Source organism: Macaca nemestrina, chromosome 11 (assembly GCF_043159975.1).
Source record: "Macaca nemestrina isolate mMacNem1 chromosome 11, mMacNem.hap1, whole genome shotgun sequence".
Classification (NCBI taxonomy): Eukaryota; Metazoa; Chordata; class Mammalia; order Primates; family Cercopithecidae; genus Macaca; species Macaca nemestrina.
Genome location: NC_092135.1, coordinates 113360353 through 113380698, shown reverse-complemented (window position 1 = coordinate 113380698; position 20346 = coordinate 113360353). Strand labels below are relative to the sequence as shown.

Sequence of the window (20346 nt, the reverse complement as noted above, 5' to 3'; positions counted from 1 at the left end):
CTGAGGTGGCTCACTCATATGGCTGGCAGCAAGTGTAAGCAAGATGGCTTCTCTCCTTGTGGAGGGCTGCTTAAATCTTACAACGTGGCCTTGGCTTATCCCAGAGGAAGTAATCCAAAAAAAACAAGGTTAAAGTTGCAATGCATTAGGACCTAGCCTCAAAAGTCACATTTTTTCTGCAGTGTTTTACTGATCACACAAGTCAGCCTTGTTTCAATGTGGGCAGGTACTATGCAGGGGCTGGAAGACTAGCTGATGCAGAAATAAATTAGAAACATGACCATTAAGAAAAAAACTTCAGAAATGTTTATTTAGCAAGGGGCGGTAGGTTAAAGACTTGGGAAGAGGGTAGGACTCATGAGTCAAGGTGAACAATGGCAAAGGGTTTTAGTTGAACACAGGTGCAATGCACAGGAATGGTCAGAAGCACACAGGCAGGACGCACAGATGCACAGGGCTGTCCTGACGAAGGAAGGCACTGCCCTCCCACTGTGCCCACTGCAGTGAGAAGCCTGTAACTGGAATATTGGGTACAATTTCTGAGCACTGAACATCGACGACATTTTTATGTAGCTCCAGAGAGTGAATCTATGGCTGCTGAAACTCTGGGAAACATTTCACTTAGCACTAAGAAAAAGATGCATTAGATTATCCATACAGGGTGTCAGCAAGACTTACTAATCCCCTCTAAGGTTCCAGTTCACAGGTGTCAATCTGCTGTGTTTGAAAAGTAGACAACGAAGCTTCTCAGAAGTGTGATTAAAAATAAATGGCATGAGGCCCGGGCGCAGTGGCTCACGCCTGTAATCCCAGCACTTTGGGAGGCCGAGGCAGGTGGATCACGAGGTCAGGAGTTCGAGACCAGCCTAACCAACATGGTGAAACCCTGTCTCTACTAAAAATACAAAAATTAGCCAGGCTTGGCGGTGCATGCCTGTAATCCTAGCTACTTGGGAGGCTAAGGCAGAAGAATCACTTGAACCTGGGAGGCGGAGGTTACAGTGAGCTGAGATCACATCACTGACTAGCCTGGGCAACAGAGCGAGACTCCATCTCAAAAAAATACATTAAAAAAAAAAAACCAGCATGAGAAGACTCCCCTGGGAGGAAACATGGAGCTTTAAGACGCTTGTGCCATGTCCTCTGGCTGCTCAGTCCGTTTGGTTCCCATGAATGTTTATGTTTCACACAGGCAGTGCTGTGGGATGGGCTGAGCTCCGGCAGGCGGGGGTGCTCTGGAATTCCTCATTTATGTGTCATATGTCAGTTGAAAGAGCCTGTATCTTTAACATAAAACACAACTACCAAAAACTATGGATCCAGTGATTAAGAGGTGCTGTTTTATTTTTTTAAAAAGTTATTCTCATAAAGTTTCAGGCGTGACTGTTCACCTACACATAAGCAAGCCAAAAAGCAGCGTGTGAATCAGTGGTGGAAGAGCCGAAGGTTCGTATGAGCGAGGATGATTCCCAGTTCGTCACAGGCTTCAATCACAACTTTGTCAGCAGCAGAACCGGCGGGAGCCGCAATGTACGCCACACCACTCTGGGGGAATTGATTTTCAAAACGCAACTTTATGCAAAAACCTGCAAAACTCAAAATCCCCCTCTAAAAAGCATATGCTAACAAAGATCCACTCAAACAGGCAGAATAACAACAGATTTGGGCTCTCCATCCACCCAATGGATAAGCCAAATGGTTCTCTGAATATTACCAATCTGTATCACTTTACCACACCTTTAAAAAATCAAAAGCAGAATTTCTGAAACAGTTTCTACATAATGCTCAACTCTAGGCAAACGCACCCAATTCCATACTTACCCTTTTAGCTCTGTCTACATTATCTCTGAAAGGGAAGAAGGCATCAGAGCTGATAGAAACTTCAGTCAGTTTCTCAACCCATTCCTTCTTCTCTGCCTCAGTGAGTAACTCAGGGACTTCCTCAAACAATGCCTTCCATTTGATCAAATCTTCATCCTATGTGGGGAGAGAGAAAGGAAGCAGCTTAGTCTGACATTGTCTTTAGTCCCATCTGGGGCAAAGCACCAATGCCAGAAAGCACCTGGGCATTTTTCTTAGGATTTCTTTTTATTATTATTATTTATTTATTTTAGACGGAGTCTTGCACTGTTACCAGGCTGGAGTGCAATGGCACGATCTCGGCTCCCTGCAACCTCTACCTCCCAGGTTCAAGCAATTCTCCTGCCTCAGCCTCCCAAATACCTGGCACTACAAGAGCATACCACCACACCCAGCTAATTTTTGTATTTGTGTAGACAGAGTTTCACCACGTTGGCCAGGAGGGTCTCAATCTCTTGACCTTGTGACCCGCCCACCTTAGCCTCCCAAAGTGCTGGGATTACAGGCATGAGCCACCGCGCCCAGCCAGAACTTCTTAACTGTAAATAATGACCATTATTTACATAGAAGTTCACATATCTAGAATCTCTCTGATGCTTTTAGAAACATTTTCATTAAGGAAAAAAAGTCATTCTAAGTTTACCAAATAAAGATAATACCATTTTACTTTCTAAATCAGTTTATTCCAAGTATATATATAATTTTTTCTATTTTTGGCTAAGCTACTTACATAAAAATACACAGTTTTAAAAATCTCTAATTTAAATCTGCTTCGTATCTACTACTTTATGTCTATTAATTAGACTACTGTCTAATTTAGACCTACTGCTTTGATAGTACTGTAGCAAAGAAGGCAAATAAAAAATTGTATTCCAAGGGTTTTCAGTTTTCAAATAAAACCCCTCCATATCCAATCTAGGAAAGAGATGAGGATGAATGTTCTATAACTATGTTTATACAAAAATTATTTTAAATCTAAAATCAGTTGTAGACAAAACACAATTCATATTTGCTATGGTTTGAGTGTGTATCTCCTCCAAAATTCATGTTGAAACTTAATCCTCAATGCAACAGTATTAAAAAGTAAGGCCTTTAGAAGGTTATTAGGCGATGAGAGTGGGGCCCTCATGAATGGATTATGGACTTATAAAAGGGCTTCAGAGGAAGTTTGCCCCTTCTGTGAAGTAAGGACACGGTGTCTGTCCTCTCCAGAGAGGGCTGTGCCATCTTGGAAGCAGAGGGTAGGCCTCCCCAGACTCTCAGCCCACCAGTACCTTGATCTGAGACTTCACAGCCTCCGGAACTATGAAAAATAAGTATCTATGGTTTATAAGTTACCCAGCCTGCAGTATTGTGTCATAGCAGCACAAACAGACTAAGACAGTTAATCATATTTTACAAGGTGCTTCTATCTTGGGTGATGTTTTAGCTTTGATGTACTTTTACTCTTGTTCACTTCCAGGACTCTTCCAGGACTAGTAGCAGGGGTTGACTGATAATATCAAACAGAAAAATCCAAGTATCAAAGTTAAAAAAAAAAAAGAGATTTTAAGTACTTCAGTTACATTCTGCAGCCTCATTCTTCAATGACACTGATGTTGATTCCTGCTTCTGAATAAAAAACTGAGGGTAGTCAATTGGCTCTTCAGAAGACCATCTACTATTTGATTAAGCAGGCTTCTGTTTTCCATCCAGCATTTTGTTAGGCATGCACTATGTCCAGAAACTAGGCTAGATCTTTTCTTCTGGCAGGCTACCTACCTAAAGTTTGCGATTGTCATGTTCCCACATACCTTCTTCAAACAGAAGAACATGAAATGTAATAAAATATATCAAGTTATTAATAGCACATGTAGAAAATATGGTGGGAGAAGACTCTACAGTTACCTGCCGTCAAGCAATTTGTATTTAATGTTGAATATAGACCCGTCAGACAGCAAGCACCATGCCTGACACGATGGCAGACATCTCGACATAGGTGAAAAGCAGTCCTTGTCATCAAAAGCTTATAAACAACAGGGGAAGTACAATATACAAACCTACACCAAGGCTGCAACTTAAAAAGACAGAGGTCTGTGGCTTCAGAAAGGGGTCAAAAACAATGAAGAAAGTTACATGAGACAGAAGAAAATGAGAAATGTGTAAGAAGTTTCAATGCTCAATTTTAGACAACATAGAATTTCAAGGAAAGTATCTTTTTCTCTGTGTAGTGATGAAGCTAAAATCTGTTACACATAAAGGAGTGAACTGAATATTAATACAGCCCAGAACCCAATGACAAGTCTTTCACCTCGCCAATGGTTCCAGTCACGTATTGATCGATGGCATTGGAGATTTCTGCTCTCTTCACTCCTGTTTTAAACTTCATCGAAAGCACTTGTGGATGGTGTCTAAGCCACCAATAGTTTGCCTTATCTCCTGCAAGTCGAGTGCAGTGTATACGAGACTGCTGTCCTGCTCCAATGCCGATAACCTGAGGAACACAGACATTAAAGTGAACACCTCTTCCAACAACACTTTCTTCTCAAAAGGATCTTTTGTGCACATTCTCTAAAACCTATTTATTAGTTTTGTGGAGTAACATATCAGGCCAAGAGAAATATAAATAATTTTTAAGTCATTAAAAGGGGGAGTAATAAGAGGTTTATAACTCTATTTATAGCTCTTCAGTGATATGTGACATGACTATTAATATTCTACAATTCAATAAAATTGATGGCTTGAGGCCAAAAAAAAAAAAAAAAAAGTTAAAATTAATGACCAATGCTGGGCACACTGGCTCATGCCCGTAATCCCAGCACTTTGGGAGGCCAGGACAGAAGGATCACTTGAGCCCAGGAGACCAGCCTGGGCAAGATGGCAACATCTCATCTCTATAAAAAATAAAAATAAAAAAATAGCTGGGGGTGGTGGCGCACACCTGTAGTCCAGCTACTCAGGAGGCTGAAGTGGGAGGATCGCTTGAGCCCAGGAGTCCAAGGCTACAGTGAGCTATGATCATGTCACTGTACTCTGGCCTGGGCAACGGAGCAAGACCTTGTCTCTATAATTAACTAATAAATAAAACCAATGACCACAAAAATAACTACGGTTATTTGAAAGTCTTTGCCCCAATGTATAAATTATAGTTAAAATATCAACTCTCAGGAATTGAGATAAGGATCTGACGCGGGTAGCTTAAAAGTAGAAACAATTCCACCAGGTACAAATGTTCTTCCTTCCTCCCTCTATTTCTATGGGTTGAATTCTAAGCACTAAGGACTTAAATGCACAGGTGTGTTTTCTGGTTTTAGTTACTACAATGAACAGCCCCCTCAGCTGTCTGCCCAACAGTCTATCTCTTTCTGAGCACAGCTGCTGGCAACCCTGCCCACAGCTACAAGAGGACAAAAGAGATCACAAACACCTGTGCAGCCGCCTCCACCTGGACATCAGGAAAGAAGGACTCACTCTACATGGACTTACAGAACTTCCTAGAACCTGACGTCAGTAGACACAATGTCCCAGGAGTTTGTTACTACAGAGACTGGCAATCTTGGGTCTTCCAGGCCATAGGCTAATTCATATCCATCTGCCTCCCCATCACGTGTGGGCCAAATAATTTAACAAATGCCAAAGAGATAAGCTCAGGACACCATGTGAAGAAAAGGCTAGCAGAGACCTCAAAGATGAATCAGTTCGATCTTGTATTTTGAGGCTTGGGACACTAGGAAAGAAGTTCAATATCTTGCTTAACATTACACAGTGAGAAATGTTCAGTATTTTATTGCAGCAGCGGTCACATCCTGTGAAATTTGTGAAAGCTGGTCAAACTGTACATTTAAAAAGGTGAATTCTACTGTATACAAATTATGCCTCAATAAACATGATTTTTTAAAGATCAGGTTAACTCCTAGTCTAGCAGTCTTTCTACTCAGCAGATTCTTGATAAGACAATGTAAAAAATAATGTGAAAATACCCTGCAGGCTGCAAAAATATAGGCTGGCAGGTGGCAGTACCATAACTTACCTCCTCTTCCCTGGAAATACTAGCAATGGGGGAAAAGAAGAGTAAATAATCCAGTTTTGTAACAGCTATTAGAGTCTCACTAATCCAAAATGTGCCCAGCTACTCCAGGCAAGAAGCGGCACAACTAATTTGAGTACCTGGTTCCAAGTACCTGGTGCCAAAGATATTTTCTGATCATCATTAGTTTTAACAGCCCACCAGGGTACTGAGGAAAACACTAACAAACCCAAAAGAGAAACACTTGGCACGTATTCCCTTTTAGGCTGTCCAATATCTAAGGCAGACGGATGCTTAAATATAATTTCGTAAAACAACAGTCCCCTGAAGGCAAGTCCAACAGCCCATTTACCTGCCCATTCTTGGCGTAGCACACGGAGTTAGACTGAGTGTACTTGACAGCAATGGTGGCTACGATGAGGTCTCGGACGGCTGACTCTGGCAACTGAAACACATACACAATGGTAAATCGCATGGGGCCTTTTAAACTCATTTAATTTTAAGCTTCTTTTTTCAAATGTTATTTTTTGTGTTTTTTTGGAATCAGAATCTCACTCTGTCTCCCAGACACAATGGGACATCTCCAACGGCACTATCTCGGCTCACTGCAACCTCCACCTCCCGGGTTCAGGAGATTCTCACGCTTCAATTACAGATGCACACTACCATGCCTGGCTAATTTTTGTATTTTTAGTAGAGATGGGGTTTCACCATGTTGGCCAGGCCAGTCTCGAACTCCTGAGCTCAAGTCATCCACTTGCCTCAGCCTCCCAGAGAGCCAGGATTACAACAGGTGTGAGCCAGCACGCCCAGCCAACTTCAAGCTTCTTAGTTCTATTTAATATAAAAGACCTACGACATAGTTATACCTCTCAAATGACAGAGGGAAATTAACTGTTCCTGCTACACACTACCATGATTTACTTAAATATTTAACACATTTGTGGTGGAACTTAGCACAATGCATCCATAGAAACAAACTAATGTTATTTTGCAGCAATTGTGGATTCAATCTTTTTATATCACACGAGGTAAGAACTATCATACCCATTCCAAAACTGACAAACAATATTTTCTTGACCAGAGTAGTTTTAACAATCTGGAGACATGGTAAAATTTATGTTCAGAACCAATGTGGAGAATTGTTTCATAGACATCAAAAATCATTATGATGCACACGGACAGCCAAGACTGTTTGGAAAAATCAAATTAGGATCATTTTCTCTTTTGTTTAGAATAACTTAAGTAGAAACCGTTCAAAAACCATTAGGAGTTACTGGACCAAACAGAACAACAAGAGTAACACCCAAAAATATCACTATCTTTAGTATAAAGCATGAATACAAATGGAAAAGAAGGATGACAGTCCACCTCTGTATGCTAAGGGGACAGAGAATATTCGCTGCAGCCAATGGATAAGTTGATAAATTTGACTTCAGTAAAATTAAGAACTTTTACTCTGTAAAAGATTCCTCACTAAAGCGGATGAAAAGACAAGCTACAGACTAGGAGAAAATTATTAACAAACCTCATATCCAACAACAAACTAGCCCCTAAAACACAAAAACACTTTAAAAGCTCAGTAACAGGCCAGGCGCAGTGGCTCACGCCTGTAATCCTAGCACTTCGGGAGGCCAAGGCAGGTGGACCACCTGAGGTCAGGAGTTCCAGGCCAGCCTGGCCAACATGGTGAAACCCCGTCTCTACTAAAAATATAAAAATTAGCCAGGTGTGGTGGCGCATTCCTGTAATCCCAGCTACTCAGGAGGCTGAGGTAGGAGAATCACTTGAACCTGGGAGGTGGAGGCTGCAGTGAAACAAGATCGTGCCACTGTACTCCAGTCTAGGTGACTGAGCGAGACTTCATCTCAAAACAAAACAAAACAACTCAGTTAAGTAAAAAATTTAATTAGAAAATGAGCAAAAGACATAGAGACATTTCACCAAAAAGGATACACAGGTAGCAAATAAGTACACAAAAAAATGTTCAACATCATGAGCCATTACGCAAATTAAAATCAGTGAGATATTGATACACACGTATCAGAATGTCTTTAAAAAACAAAACAAAACAAAAGGTGGCAATACCAAAAGCTAGTAAGGATGCAGAGACACTGGATCACTCATCCACTGCTGGGGGGAGTACAAAATGGTACAAGCCATTCTAGCAAACAATTCAGCAGTTTCTTAGTAAACATGCAACTACCATACCACAAAGCAATTAACAACCCTGGGCATTTACCAAAGAGAAATAAAAACTTATGTTTAGGCTGGGCACAGTGGCTCACGCCTGTAATCCCAACACTTTGGGAGGCCAAGGCAGGTGGATCACCTGAGTTAGGAGTTCGAGACCAGCCTGAACTGGTGGTCAACATGGTGAAACCCAGTCTTTACTGAAAATACAAAGATTAGCCAGGTGTGGTGGTGCATGCCTGTAATCCCAGCTACTTGGGAGGCTGAGGCAGGAGAATCACTTGAACCAGGGAGGCGGAGATTGCAGTGAGCCAAGATCATGCCATTGCACTCCAGCCTGGGCAACAGAGTTAGAACCTGTTTCCCCAAAAAACAAAAACAAAAACAAAAACAAAACCTTATGTTCACAAACAAAAAAAACTGTGTATGAATGCACGATGAATGAAAATTATAAAAAGGAAAAATAGATTTGTGGTTGCCCAAGGGTAAGGAGGGGGTGGAAGCAGTATCAAGTGAGCCTGGCTACAGAAGAACATGAGGGATCACTGCAGTGTTGGAAATGTCCTGTATCTTTATGTTTTTTAATTTTTCTTTATGTTTTGAGACGGAGTCTCGCTCTATCGCCCAGGTTGGAGTACAGTGGTGTGATCTGGGCTCACTGCAAGCTCCGCCTCCAGGGCTCACACCATTCTTCCGCCTCAGCCTTCCAAGTAGCTGGGACTATAGGTGCCCACCACCAGGCCGGCTAATTTTTTGTATTTTTAGTAGAGATGGGGTTTCCCAATCCATGTTAGCCAGGATGGTCTCCATCTCCTGACCTCGTGATCCACCCATCTCGGCCTCCCAAAGTGCTGGGATTACAGACGTGAGCCACCGCACCCGGCCAGAAAGTGTCCTGTATCTTCAACTGTTATCAATGTCAATGGCATGGTTGTGGAATTGTACTGTAGTGTGACAAATGCTAGCATTAGGAGAAATAGGGTAACGGTTACATGGGAACTCTTACAACTGCATGTGAACCTACAACTTTCACCTCAAAATTAAAAGTTGAATTTAAAAAAGCTATTAGGATTTCTTAAGAATTTACTCTAAGGTATTATTATTGTTACATATCTTTTATCTTTATCTGCTATTTGAGTCACTAACTATAAATCTGATTCCTTTGGTTCCCAGAAAACTTATTAGCAAAAGCCAGCTTCATAGATGTCTAGACCTCCAAAGATTATCTTGGTGATGTAGTTTGGCTGTGTCCCCACCTAAATGTCACCCTGAATTATAATATCCCCACGTGTCCACAGGTGGGACTAGGTGGAGGTAACTGGATCATGGAGGCAGTTTCCCCCGTGCAGTTCTCGTGATAATGAGTGAGTCTCATGAGATCTGACAGTAAGCGTATGGCATTTCTCTTGCTTCCACTCATTCCCTCTCCTGCCGCCCTGTGAAGAGGTGCCTTCTGCCATGATTGTACAATTCCTGAGGCCTCCCCAACCGTGTGGAACTGTGAGTCAATTAAACCTCTTTTCTTTATAAATTACCCAGTCTCAGGAATTTCTTCACAGCAGCGTGATAAAAACTAATATACTTGACATCCTGGGTTGGGATCAAGGAATACGAGAAATGCCAGTGGACTGGGAGTAAGGGAATCCAGTCTTAGAGACATGCTACAAATAGTTAAAACAATTAAAGCACTATTCAAGAAAAATGGGAGAAGAGGAAACAATTCAAACACGTTCAGTATTAATAAACATTCTGTCCACCTGTCTGGTTCTCTCAGGACTGAAATGGTTCCAGACTAATAATTCTGAGGCTGGAATGTTAACAAAAATCCACTTAAAAAGACAGGGGTAAAATAGAAAGGAGAATAAAGCTATCATTCTCTCATCCTTAAGTTTCCAAATTTCTACTAAGAATTCACACGAAGCAAGGAGAGAGTTTAGATAAACGATTAAGATCACACCCACCACCCTTGTAAAAAAATATCCAGAGGCACAAAACCTATCAAGATCGCTAAATTATTAATGAATCCAATATCTACAAACCTTAGGAAAAAAGACTCTCAATAGGTAGGCACAATTCTCAACATGGTACCATGGAATCTAGGTCAATATCCATTCAGTATTTTTCAAAGTACATGAACCAACCAGAGTGGATTCCAAAGGGCTGAAAGATATTTCTATGTATGCCTACATGTTTCTTTACGTCAGGACACCATTAATTGTCAAAGACAGAAATAAAAGAATAGACATTAAATCAACAAACAAAAAAAGATGTGTTAATCATCGTATGCTTATCAACAGACAGAACTCTCTGGATAAAGATTTTAAGGTTCATTTCCAGCAATTCTACTGAAAAGGCCTCAGGAGTCAGACCTGGGAGCAAGCCCCCCATCTTCTTCTGTTACAGCAAATAGCTTGCTAAGAGACCAATCCTCTTTTAGTAACAAACAAAAAAGCTGGGCAGAGAGGATAGACAGCAAGTACTAACAGGCAAAGATCACAGAGAAAATGGAAGCAGGAAGAAATGGGCCTGACAGTCTGCTTTTCTCCTCAAGGTATTTTCCAAGTGGCATGCAATAAACTGAAAGGTAAATTGGCTGAGCACAACTTTTGGCAGTCTTAGAGGACTAAGGGACAAAAGCTGAGTTCAGCGTACAGCAGTAGATATTTAGAGAGCAGGAGTGAACCATAAACAGACCAGTCCTCACAAAGACTGAAGGCTAAACTCCTATCAGCTCAACAATTCCTCACAGAATGAAGATATCTCCTACACCTTATCTGCCCAACCGAAGCACAAGTCAACACTGGAGAAAAAAATAACATCATCCAGCCCTCCAAATATCGCTACAGTTTTTTCATACCCAGTGCCTAGCACTCAATAAAAAAATTCCAGGCTATCAGCCAGACAGACCAGAGAGCAATGGAATGATTCCTTCAAAGTACTGAAAAACAAGCACAGCCTACTTTAGACCTAGGAAAAACATCCTTTGAACTTAAGGCCCAGTTAAGATACTCCAGAAAATAAATGTCAGCTTGTCCATTCTTTATTGTACAACTCTGGGCAAATTTCTTAACTGTCCTCTATGGTACAATTTTGTGATCTTCATAACAGACACAATGGTAGTCAGCCCTAAAGAGTGATCTAAGTGTTAAATGAGATAATATATCCAAAACACAAAAATCACCATTATTATCCTAGGAACATGTACCTACTACAAGATAACAAAGAGCACAAGTCCAAAAACTTGTCTATATAAAAACATTGATCATAGCACTGAAAATGTAAGCAATCTAATTATCCATCGTAAGATCCACGTTGCAGTGAGCTATGATCGCACCACTGCACTCCAGCCTGGGCAACAGAGCGAGACCCAGTCTCTTAAAACAAAAATAATAAAAGTAAAAATAAGAAAAACATCCATCATAGTACATCTACACATGGACTGATTGCCATATGGACTTTCAGATAAAGATATGAATACTTACGCATTTATTTTTGAGACAGGGTATTGTTCTGTCACCCAGACTGGAGTGCAGTGGCACAAACACGGCTCACTGCAGCCTCAATCTCCCAGGCTCATTCAATCCTCCCACCTCAGCCTCTCGAGTAGCTGGGCCTATGGGTGCAGATACCACGCCAGGCTAATTTTTGTACTTTTTCTAGAGACAGGGTTTCACCACATTGGCTAGGCTGGTCTTGAACTCCTGAGCTTAAGAGATCTGCCCCTTGGCCTACAAAAGTGTTGGGATTACAGATGTCAGCTACCGCACCCAGCATCTGTATTTATTGATACAAAAACACATTTGTAGCCTCATCTAGTACATGGAAAAAAGGCAAGTTACAGGAGACAGATTATGGAACACATGATCCCATTTATGTACGATTGAAGCTACATAGCTCTCTATGTACATATGCACAGAAGCATCTAACATGGCCTTTGATTCATTTCTTAAACTCCAAAGCTTATTTGATGACTCAAAGATGAGACAGCTGTGTGCATATAAAGCAGTTCTAAATCCAGATCTTAATAAATGTAAAGCTCATAAGTATTGAAAATAGACCAACTGAAGTTACTAGCAGTCAGTTCAGATACTTCCCAACTTACATCTTTATTCTTGGTAACAACATTGCTAAATAATGACTTGTCGACGACACCATTATTTCTCTTCTGGCTTAAATGAAGACCGAAGAGAGTTCGAACTTCATTTTCATCTGGTTTGTAAGACTGGTCCATCTAAAATACAAATTGTAAAAGTTAAAGGTGATCTACCCACTTCCCTGAAATTTTCATTTACTTTATGTACAAAAGATTTCATTATAAGTAAAGTTACATGCATGTTTCTAATTCTGTTACACATTTTTCTAATTTTCTAATTTTTCTCACACACCAAATGATGTGTTAAATTGTTCTGACATGATACAATACGATAGCCAGGCACTAATATTTTTCTCCAAAGTCTTTTATAGGTTTTACTACCCAATAGCATTTTATAGATTTTACAACCTATATACAACATGTTAAAAACCAATGATTCCAGTGAGTGTGTTTTTGGCTAAGTTACTATGTGTATGGTTCTTTTGAAAGGTCGGCAGATAAAACAGATGTGCTAATTAAATAAGCCGTGACACAAACATTAAATTCTAATTTTCCTTTCTAAAAATCTGTTACAAAATACCCAGCTAACCCATGAATTAAAAGCTAAAAGTGAGAAAACAGGATTTGTAACCCGGGTCTTTGTTATTTGGAAGGAATCTGTATTAGTTACTGTCAACTTCTTCTCCCAAATTTTGAACCAAAAAAACATTGAGGTATGTGGAACAATATGTGTAACACTACTCTCTCCCTGGATTTTTTTTTAAACTTGACACTATTTCTTCTTTATGCTTTGGATGATCTTTGATTTAGAAAGCACTGACATCTATAATTTATAAGCAAGACCCCATACATACTAGTTCTGCTTAATCTACATTTTCTTGAATTCTAAAATGTTCCTTTGTATTACGCATGACAAAATTTCTAAAGTTGATATGCTCTCCTATTAACTGATGCTAGGAGAAACTTATCATAAGTCAGGTAGAGGGATAAGTTGTCTCATGCTTATCATCATGTATCCAATGTGCAAACTAAGCCAAATACTCAAATAAGTAAAATAGCAATGAAGTCCTCATATTCCTTTGACACTCTCCAACATGGTACTATCAGGTGTTAAAGAGATCAAGACAATGATTCAGGTTTTGGAAAATATTTTCCATGATGCTACAAGAAAATGCTAATAGTTGTTAAGCACATAATACTCTTAGTAACAACAACAACAACAAAAAAACTTGATTAAGAAACTGGAGGCCAGGCGTGATGGCTCACGCCTGTAATCCCAACACTTTGGGAGACCGAGGCGGGTGGATCCCTTGAGGTCAGGAGTTCGAGACCAGCCGGACCAACATGGTGAAACCCGGTCTCTACTAAAAATACAAAAATCAGCCAGGCCTGGTAGTGCATGCCTGTAGTCCCAGGTACTCAGGAGGCTGAGGCAGGAGAATTGCTTGAACCCAGGAGGCAGAGGTTGCAGTGAGCTAAGATAGCGCCACTGTACTCTAGCCTGGCCAACAGACTGTCAAGTGGCTAAAAAAAAAAAATGTATCTTGAATGTGGTATTTTCTTCTTTCCTTGAATAGCTGACATGGAATCTATCGTGAACTATAAAATTATTGGTATCTTACAATCAAAGGAATATACTTAATAACTTTCCTTATATGGAATTAGGATTCCACAGAGTTCTGATATCAAATACTATGTGAAAAGCAGCATTAGGAATTTTTACTTTAAATTGAAATAACTCTTCGCTTTATCAATGCATAATCTTAGACCATGAGTTAGTTTTCCCAATACAGAAGAGCTCATAAAAATCAGTTAAAAAAAAAAATAAAACAAACACAACACCTCAACAGCTTGGTAGAAAAATCAAAGAATATGGAAAGACAGTTCATAAAAAGAATAAAAACATTCAAACATGAAAAGATGCTTATACCACACACAATGTTAAAACTACATTGAGATGCCATTTTCTAATTGCAGAGACTTTTTAAAAGTATAAAACCACAATGCTGGCAAAAGTGTTGGGAAACAGGCATCCTTATATATTTCAGTTAGGACAATGAATTTGCCTACAACATGTGAAAGGGGCAGTATCAATCAGGCTTATCAATACACATATAGCTTGTTTTAAAGCCTTAATTTCACCCTTAGGACTTTTCTAGGTCATTCACTGTGGGGGTATTTGTAGCCGCTAAAGATTGGTGACTGTCTAGGTAAGTTAAAATACAGAGATACAGGACAAACTTCCAAGAAGGTGAAGCAGGGTGCACTTGTGTCAATGGGAAAATAGAAAAAGAAATGCACATGCAAACATTTGCTGAATATACAGACTATTTCAGGAAAGATAATCCAGAAATTTAAAATATTAGTTATTTTTTCAAAAGGTAACAGAAGGATGGACAGACTTTCCATTAAATATTGTTATTATTATATGTTAGAGACATGGTCTTACTACACTACCAAGGCTGGAGTGCAGTCGTTATTCACAGGCATCACGGTACCACAATACAGCCTCCAATTCCTGGCCTCAAGCCATCCTCCCACATCAGCCTCTCAAGTGGCTGAAACTACAGGCATGAGCCATTTCAACGAGCAAAAAGTTAAAATTGAGGGTAAGAAAGCTACCCTCATCTCAAATCCCCAAGTTAATAGTATTTTTTTTTAATGCAGGATTAGGGGAAAAGGATGATAAGGATAAACTAGAAGGGTATGCGTATAAAGGAAAGATTAAACAAGGGGGGAAGAGACACAGAATAAAAGTGCAAATTATTGCTTCAAACATGAATTGCACTCACCTGAAGGACACAGTAATTTCCATTTTTCTTTTTGGAAAGTATTGTCAAAGCTTCTTCTTCATATCCTGGGGCAATTATACCATCAGATACCTGCAAAAATATTAAATTTTAATTTCTATTTTTAAAAATCAGAGAACACCTCTTAAAAAAATCTAGCAGCAATTATCAGTCTTAAATAATGTGGCAGCATGTTCTGGTTTCTGCCTCCAACAGACAATGCTAATGCTATACTTGAAAAAGAGAAATCTATGGTAGAATACGGCTTTCTGTATCGCAGATTCTAACTTTCTGTCCTTTCCAAGTTTTTGTTCGTTTCAGTTTAAACTAAGAAAATATGAGTGATGTGCTCTAACGCACGTACCTCAGGAGGAAATATTTCTTCAGGGAGTGTTTTGAATGAACAAGAGCACATTCTAGTCCTGACTCTGCTAGTACATGGTTAAATGACCTCTTCCGGCAGGCGTTTTCCTTAACAGCAAGACCAGATTAAATCAGAGATTCAACATGACGAAAGGTACAAACGCCATAGCCCTCCTGTAACCTGTAACTCAGGGATGGCAGTAGCCATGGAAAGAATCCTAAAGCAACAAAATACTGCCAAGCCACATGCTCCTTCAGCCTTCACTTCTGACTATTTTTTTCCCTTTCTGAGCTATTCAACCTTTTTTCCTTTTCTTCCTGTCTTCCTACTACCATCAGTACCCCCACCTGTCTGGAATACTTGTTTGGTATTCAACTGATGGAGTAAGTTTATTAATGTAGCTTCTATTTTTTCCCCATTGTACAATAAGATTCATTATCGCATCACTACCTAAGATTACAACTTCTGCTCTTCAGAAACAATAACTTTGGCATAAAGACAACAAAAGAATTTAAAATAAATATATAAGTTAAAAACATTGGCCGGGCGCGGTGGCTCAAGCCTGTAATCCCAGCACTTTGGGAGGCCGAGACGGGCGGATCACGAGGTCAGGAGATCGAGACCATCCTGGCTAACACGGTGAAACCCCGTCTCTACTAAAAAAATACAAAAAACTAGCCGGGTGAGGTGGCGGGTGCCTGTAGTCCCAGCTACTCGGGAGGCTGAGGCAGGAGAATGGCGGGAATCCGGGAGGTGGAGCTTGCAGTGAGCTGAGATTCGGCCACTGCACTCCAGCCTGGGCGACAGAGCGAGACTCCGTCTCAAAAAAAAATTATCGTAACAGCCAAATGTCCATTTGAAACAATAATTCACTACATCTCAAAATTAACAATTTAAGATTCATGTCCTATTTAAAATATGAACATTAAATGATAAACTTAACTAATTTAAAGATATAAATATAAATATAGTATGGTTTCAGTGAACAATATGAACAAATAAAGCTTTATTCAATTACACACAGATTAAGATACATGAATATCCACTAACTTCTCTGGAAATAATTTTTGCAGTTGGTACATCACAAACATCGGACAGTGCAACAAAATCACCAAATGAAGACATCCTATCAGCCCCTGTAAATAAAATTAAAATGAGGTATTTATCACAAAGTATCCTGACATAGAAAAATAAAATTCTCTACTGTCATAGAAAATTCATTTCTCTAAATCTAACCTTACTGTTTACATAAGATTTTAACAGATCGATAAGTCATTTAACTGAAGTAACCAGTAAGAAAGTATTCTTTAATTTTACCCTCTAGAGTGACACTCAGAAAACTTTTTCTGTGAAGGACCAGTTAATATATATACTATATTCACAAAAACAGGTAGCAGGCTGGATTCAGCTGAAGTTGCTGACCGCTGCTGTAGATGATAAACTATGATAATAGTTTCTCAAGAACTTTCACAAATATTAAATATTCACAGGTTATTAAATTCAACAAGTAAATGTCTCTGATAAAACATGACTCTAACCAAATTTAGTAAAGTTAGAAGAGCCATACATCATGCCTGTAACCCCAGCACTTTGGGAGGCTGAAGCAGGTAAATCACCTGAGGTCAGGAGCTCGAGACCAGCCTGGCCAACATGGTGAAATCACGTCTCTACTAAAAATACAAAAAAATTAGCCGGGCGTGGTGGCATGCACCTGTAATCCCAGCTACTTGGGACGCTGAGGCAGGAGAATTGCTTGAACCCAGGAGGCGGAGGTTGCAGTGAGCCAAGATCGTGCCACTGCACTCCAGCCTGGGAAACAGAGCAAGAATCGGTCTCAAAAAAAAAAAAAATAGCTTTTTATAATTTCAATTTTGGTCACATATTAAACAATAACACATTCAATAGCCTAAAGTAGCAAAATTACATTCACCAAATTCCAATTGTGTTTCCATTTATTATCTTAAAATACTAACATACTTTTATAAACAAATGTCTTTTGAGACACTCATATAATCACTCTTAAATATTAGTAAACATTGGAAATCCTATAATGAAAGGGTATTTTACTTTAATCAAACTATATTACATAAAATAACCACATATTTATATAGAGATAGAAGCCCTTAATTTCATCTATATATTACATAGAATATCTATATATTTTTTCTTTATTCTATCCTTTTTATTCTATTCGGGATAAAACATTGCTTTTTCTTTCTCCTCCAAATCAAAAAGCCCTAGGAGTCTGACCTCTTGCTCTTGCATATGCCGTTGAGATGGGTGTGAGGGTTTTATAGAGATCATAGACCATGCAGACTTTGGCCTCATCTTCACTGAGTGGAATTCCAACCGCAGCGCCTGGTTAGAAAATAGTAAAATCATAAACCAAGAAAGCTAAAGTTACTACCTGTCAACACTTAAATCAAGACATTTTTCTTAACATCCAGTCTATACAGCATATTTTCTAGTGCCTATGCTAAACTAAACAGAAATCTATTTAGCCAGATAATTAAACACTAAAAATATGGTTGTGGGAGCACTGTGAGGGAAATCTCCTCTCTGCCCTCTGAAACCACAGAGCCACTGAAGCCTGACAGTACCCAGCGTGTAGGTGAAGCTGGTTTACTTCATTACTGTCTCTTTCTCTGTTCTGCTTGATATCACTTTGATATCACACATCATTTATTTCTTCCCCACTCACATCGCTTTAACATCCAATAAACATCTGAGAACAAATCATGTGCTGGACTGTCAGCAAGATGTGGTGTACAGACAGCTCGATTGCAGAAATAATGATTTAAACACAGAAGCAAAGTATCTCATACAATGACTACAAGAAGTTTCAGATAAACAGTCCTAAGAACTTCTTCTTTATGTTTACTCCATTACATTTTCAAAGATGTGGGAAAAGACTTAGTCTACTGCATTAGGATATTTCACTTTTATTTTCTAAACTTTTATGGTTCTACCCTGCGAATTCCTGCCTCATTTTCCTATCTGACAATATTACACAATTTTCTGTGTGTGTGTGTGTATCAGATTTTAGATTGTTACACTGATACTGTTATCAACAGATGACTTTCAGATTTCATAGAATGTCTATATTCACATTAGAACTTGTTAATATTCAAAAAAATTTAAGAAGAAATGCCTTTCGAACAATTCTGGAACGTTCTAGAGCGCAGAGCTTTACCTGCTGGACTGACATGTTTGAAAGAGGCAGCGGCTGGAATACCTAACGCCTCCTTGAGTTCCTTCACCAGTTGCCAGGCGTTCAAAGCATCGCACAAGTTTATAAATCCAGGGGCTCCATTTAGAACTGAATGTAAAAATATACATGCACATTACTAAGCAGGATCAGTGAGGTCAGATGTATGCACACTTCTCAAAAAATAACATGACTAAACAAATGTTTTAAGTATAATTAAAAGCCAAAGAGATATACACAAGCATAAAATCTTGATGATAAAGAACAAAGCAACTGAGCCTGAGCCCATCTGTAAAAAAAAAAAAAATGCACATGTACATGAACACACACACACACACACACACACACACACACACACACACACACGACTGGAGGACCAGAACCATCCCTAAATAGAGATTTAGGGATGGGAGAAACTATGACAAGACTAGTGATCAGTCAGGAATTCATGTAAATACAGAACTAAGATTAAACAATTGAGGTAATTACAGAGACGGTACAAAATTTAAGTCATAAACCCTATAGATTTAAGAAATTATATTACAAGCTAAAGCAACAGCTGTGGGTGGAAGAAGAAGAGAAGAAATAATGTGGTTTTTTTCCTTCTTTAATGGCAAACTCAGCAGACTCTGCCTAAAGCGGAACTGTAGTTAAAAGGAGACTGCAACTTCAGAGTTTTCCATTACCTAGTGTCTTACCATTGGCAGATTTTTTTTAGGAGCTAGTATCTCCTGTGAATAAACATAAGAAGTTCAGCACACAGAAAGAAATGGTGGGCCAGCACTAATTAAAAACAAAATGAACCGAGTACAATGGCTCATGGCTATAACCCCAGCACTTTGGGAGGCCGAGATGGGCAGATCATGAGGTCAGGAGTTCAAGACCAGCCTGGCCAACACGGTGAAACCCCGTCTCTACTAAAAATACAAAAATTAGCTGGGTTTGGTGGCAGGCGCCTGTAATCCCAGCAACTCGGGAGGCTGAGGCAGGAGAATCGCTTGAACCTGGGAGGCAGAGGTTGTAGTGAGCCAAAATCACGCCACTGCACTCCAGCGTGGGCAACAAGAGCAAGACTCCGTCTCAAAAAAAAAAAAAAGTATAATTTCATGTCCTTCATGGGTTAAGATAGTTTTTAAAGACCTTGCCAAGTATTTACTAGTTTTTAAAGACCCTGCCAAATGTTTACTGAATGCCTACTACGATGTTAAGCACTGTTCTAGGTATTCAGGATACATCAGTGGAAAAAACCGTCCCTGCAACCCTCTTAAAAAAAAAGTCACTGTCCCTACGGAGCTTACTGGGAGGCAAATAAAAAATAGGCAATAAATAGTCTACAGTAAAAGAAAATATTAGGTATTTACCAAAATGAGTTGAAAACTTGCACACAAACAATTATAGCAATTTTGTTCATCAACTACCAAAACTGTCCTTTTTAGTAGTTTTGGAAGTTTTGATGCCCTTCAATATGTCCATGGATAAAATGTGGTGCATTCATACACAATGAAATATTACTCAGCATTAAGCTACCAAGCCACAAAAAGACATGGAAGAAACTTAATGCATGTTGTTCAGTGAAAGTGTCTAAAAGGCTCCATACTGTATGATCCCAACTATTTGACATTCTGGAAATTGGTACAGAGTCAGTAAAAATAGCTGGGCATGGTGGTGCATGCCTGTAATCCCAGCACCTTAAGAGGCCAAGGCAGGAGGATTGCTTGAGTCCCAGGAGATCAAGACCAGCTCAGACAACATAGCAAGACTCCATTCAAAAAACAAAAAAAAAAAAGAAAAGAGAAAAAGATGACAGTGGTTGCAAAGGGTTGGGGAGAAGGG

The 20346-nt window shown here is 39.5% G+C and overlaps 1 protein-coding gene across 1 annotated transcript in view; it reads right to left on the bottom strand.

The window, feature by feature from the left end:
- Positions 1-283: 283 nt before the first annotated feature.
- Positions 284-20346, bottom strand: part of LOC105481165 (5-aminoimidazole-4-carboxamide ribonucleotide formyltransferase/IMP cyclohydrolase) — a 38642-nt gene continuing 18579 nt past the window's right edge. Inside the window, exons 8-16 of the mRNA XM_011740515.3 lie at positions 18499-18624; positions 17556-17663; positions 16356-16441; positions 14945-15034; positions 12162-12290; positions 6219-6311; positions 4151-4333; positions 1822-1977; positions 284-1545 (exon numbers count right to left, since the gene is read on the bottom strand). Of these exons, the coding sequence (XP_011738817.2) occupies positions 1426-1545; positions 1822-1977; positions 4151-4333; positions 6219-6311; positions 12162-12290; positions 14945-15034; positions 16356-16441; positions 17556-17663; positions 18499-18624 (1091 nt within the window). The 3' untranslated portion in view covers positions 284-1425. The remainder of the gene's footprint in view (positions 1546-1821; positions 1978-4150; positions 4334-6218; positions 6312-12161; positions 12291-14944; positions 15035-16355; positions 16442-17555; positions 17664-18498; positions 18625-20346) is intronic.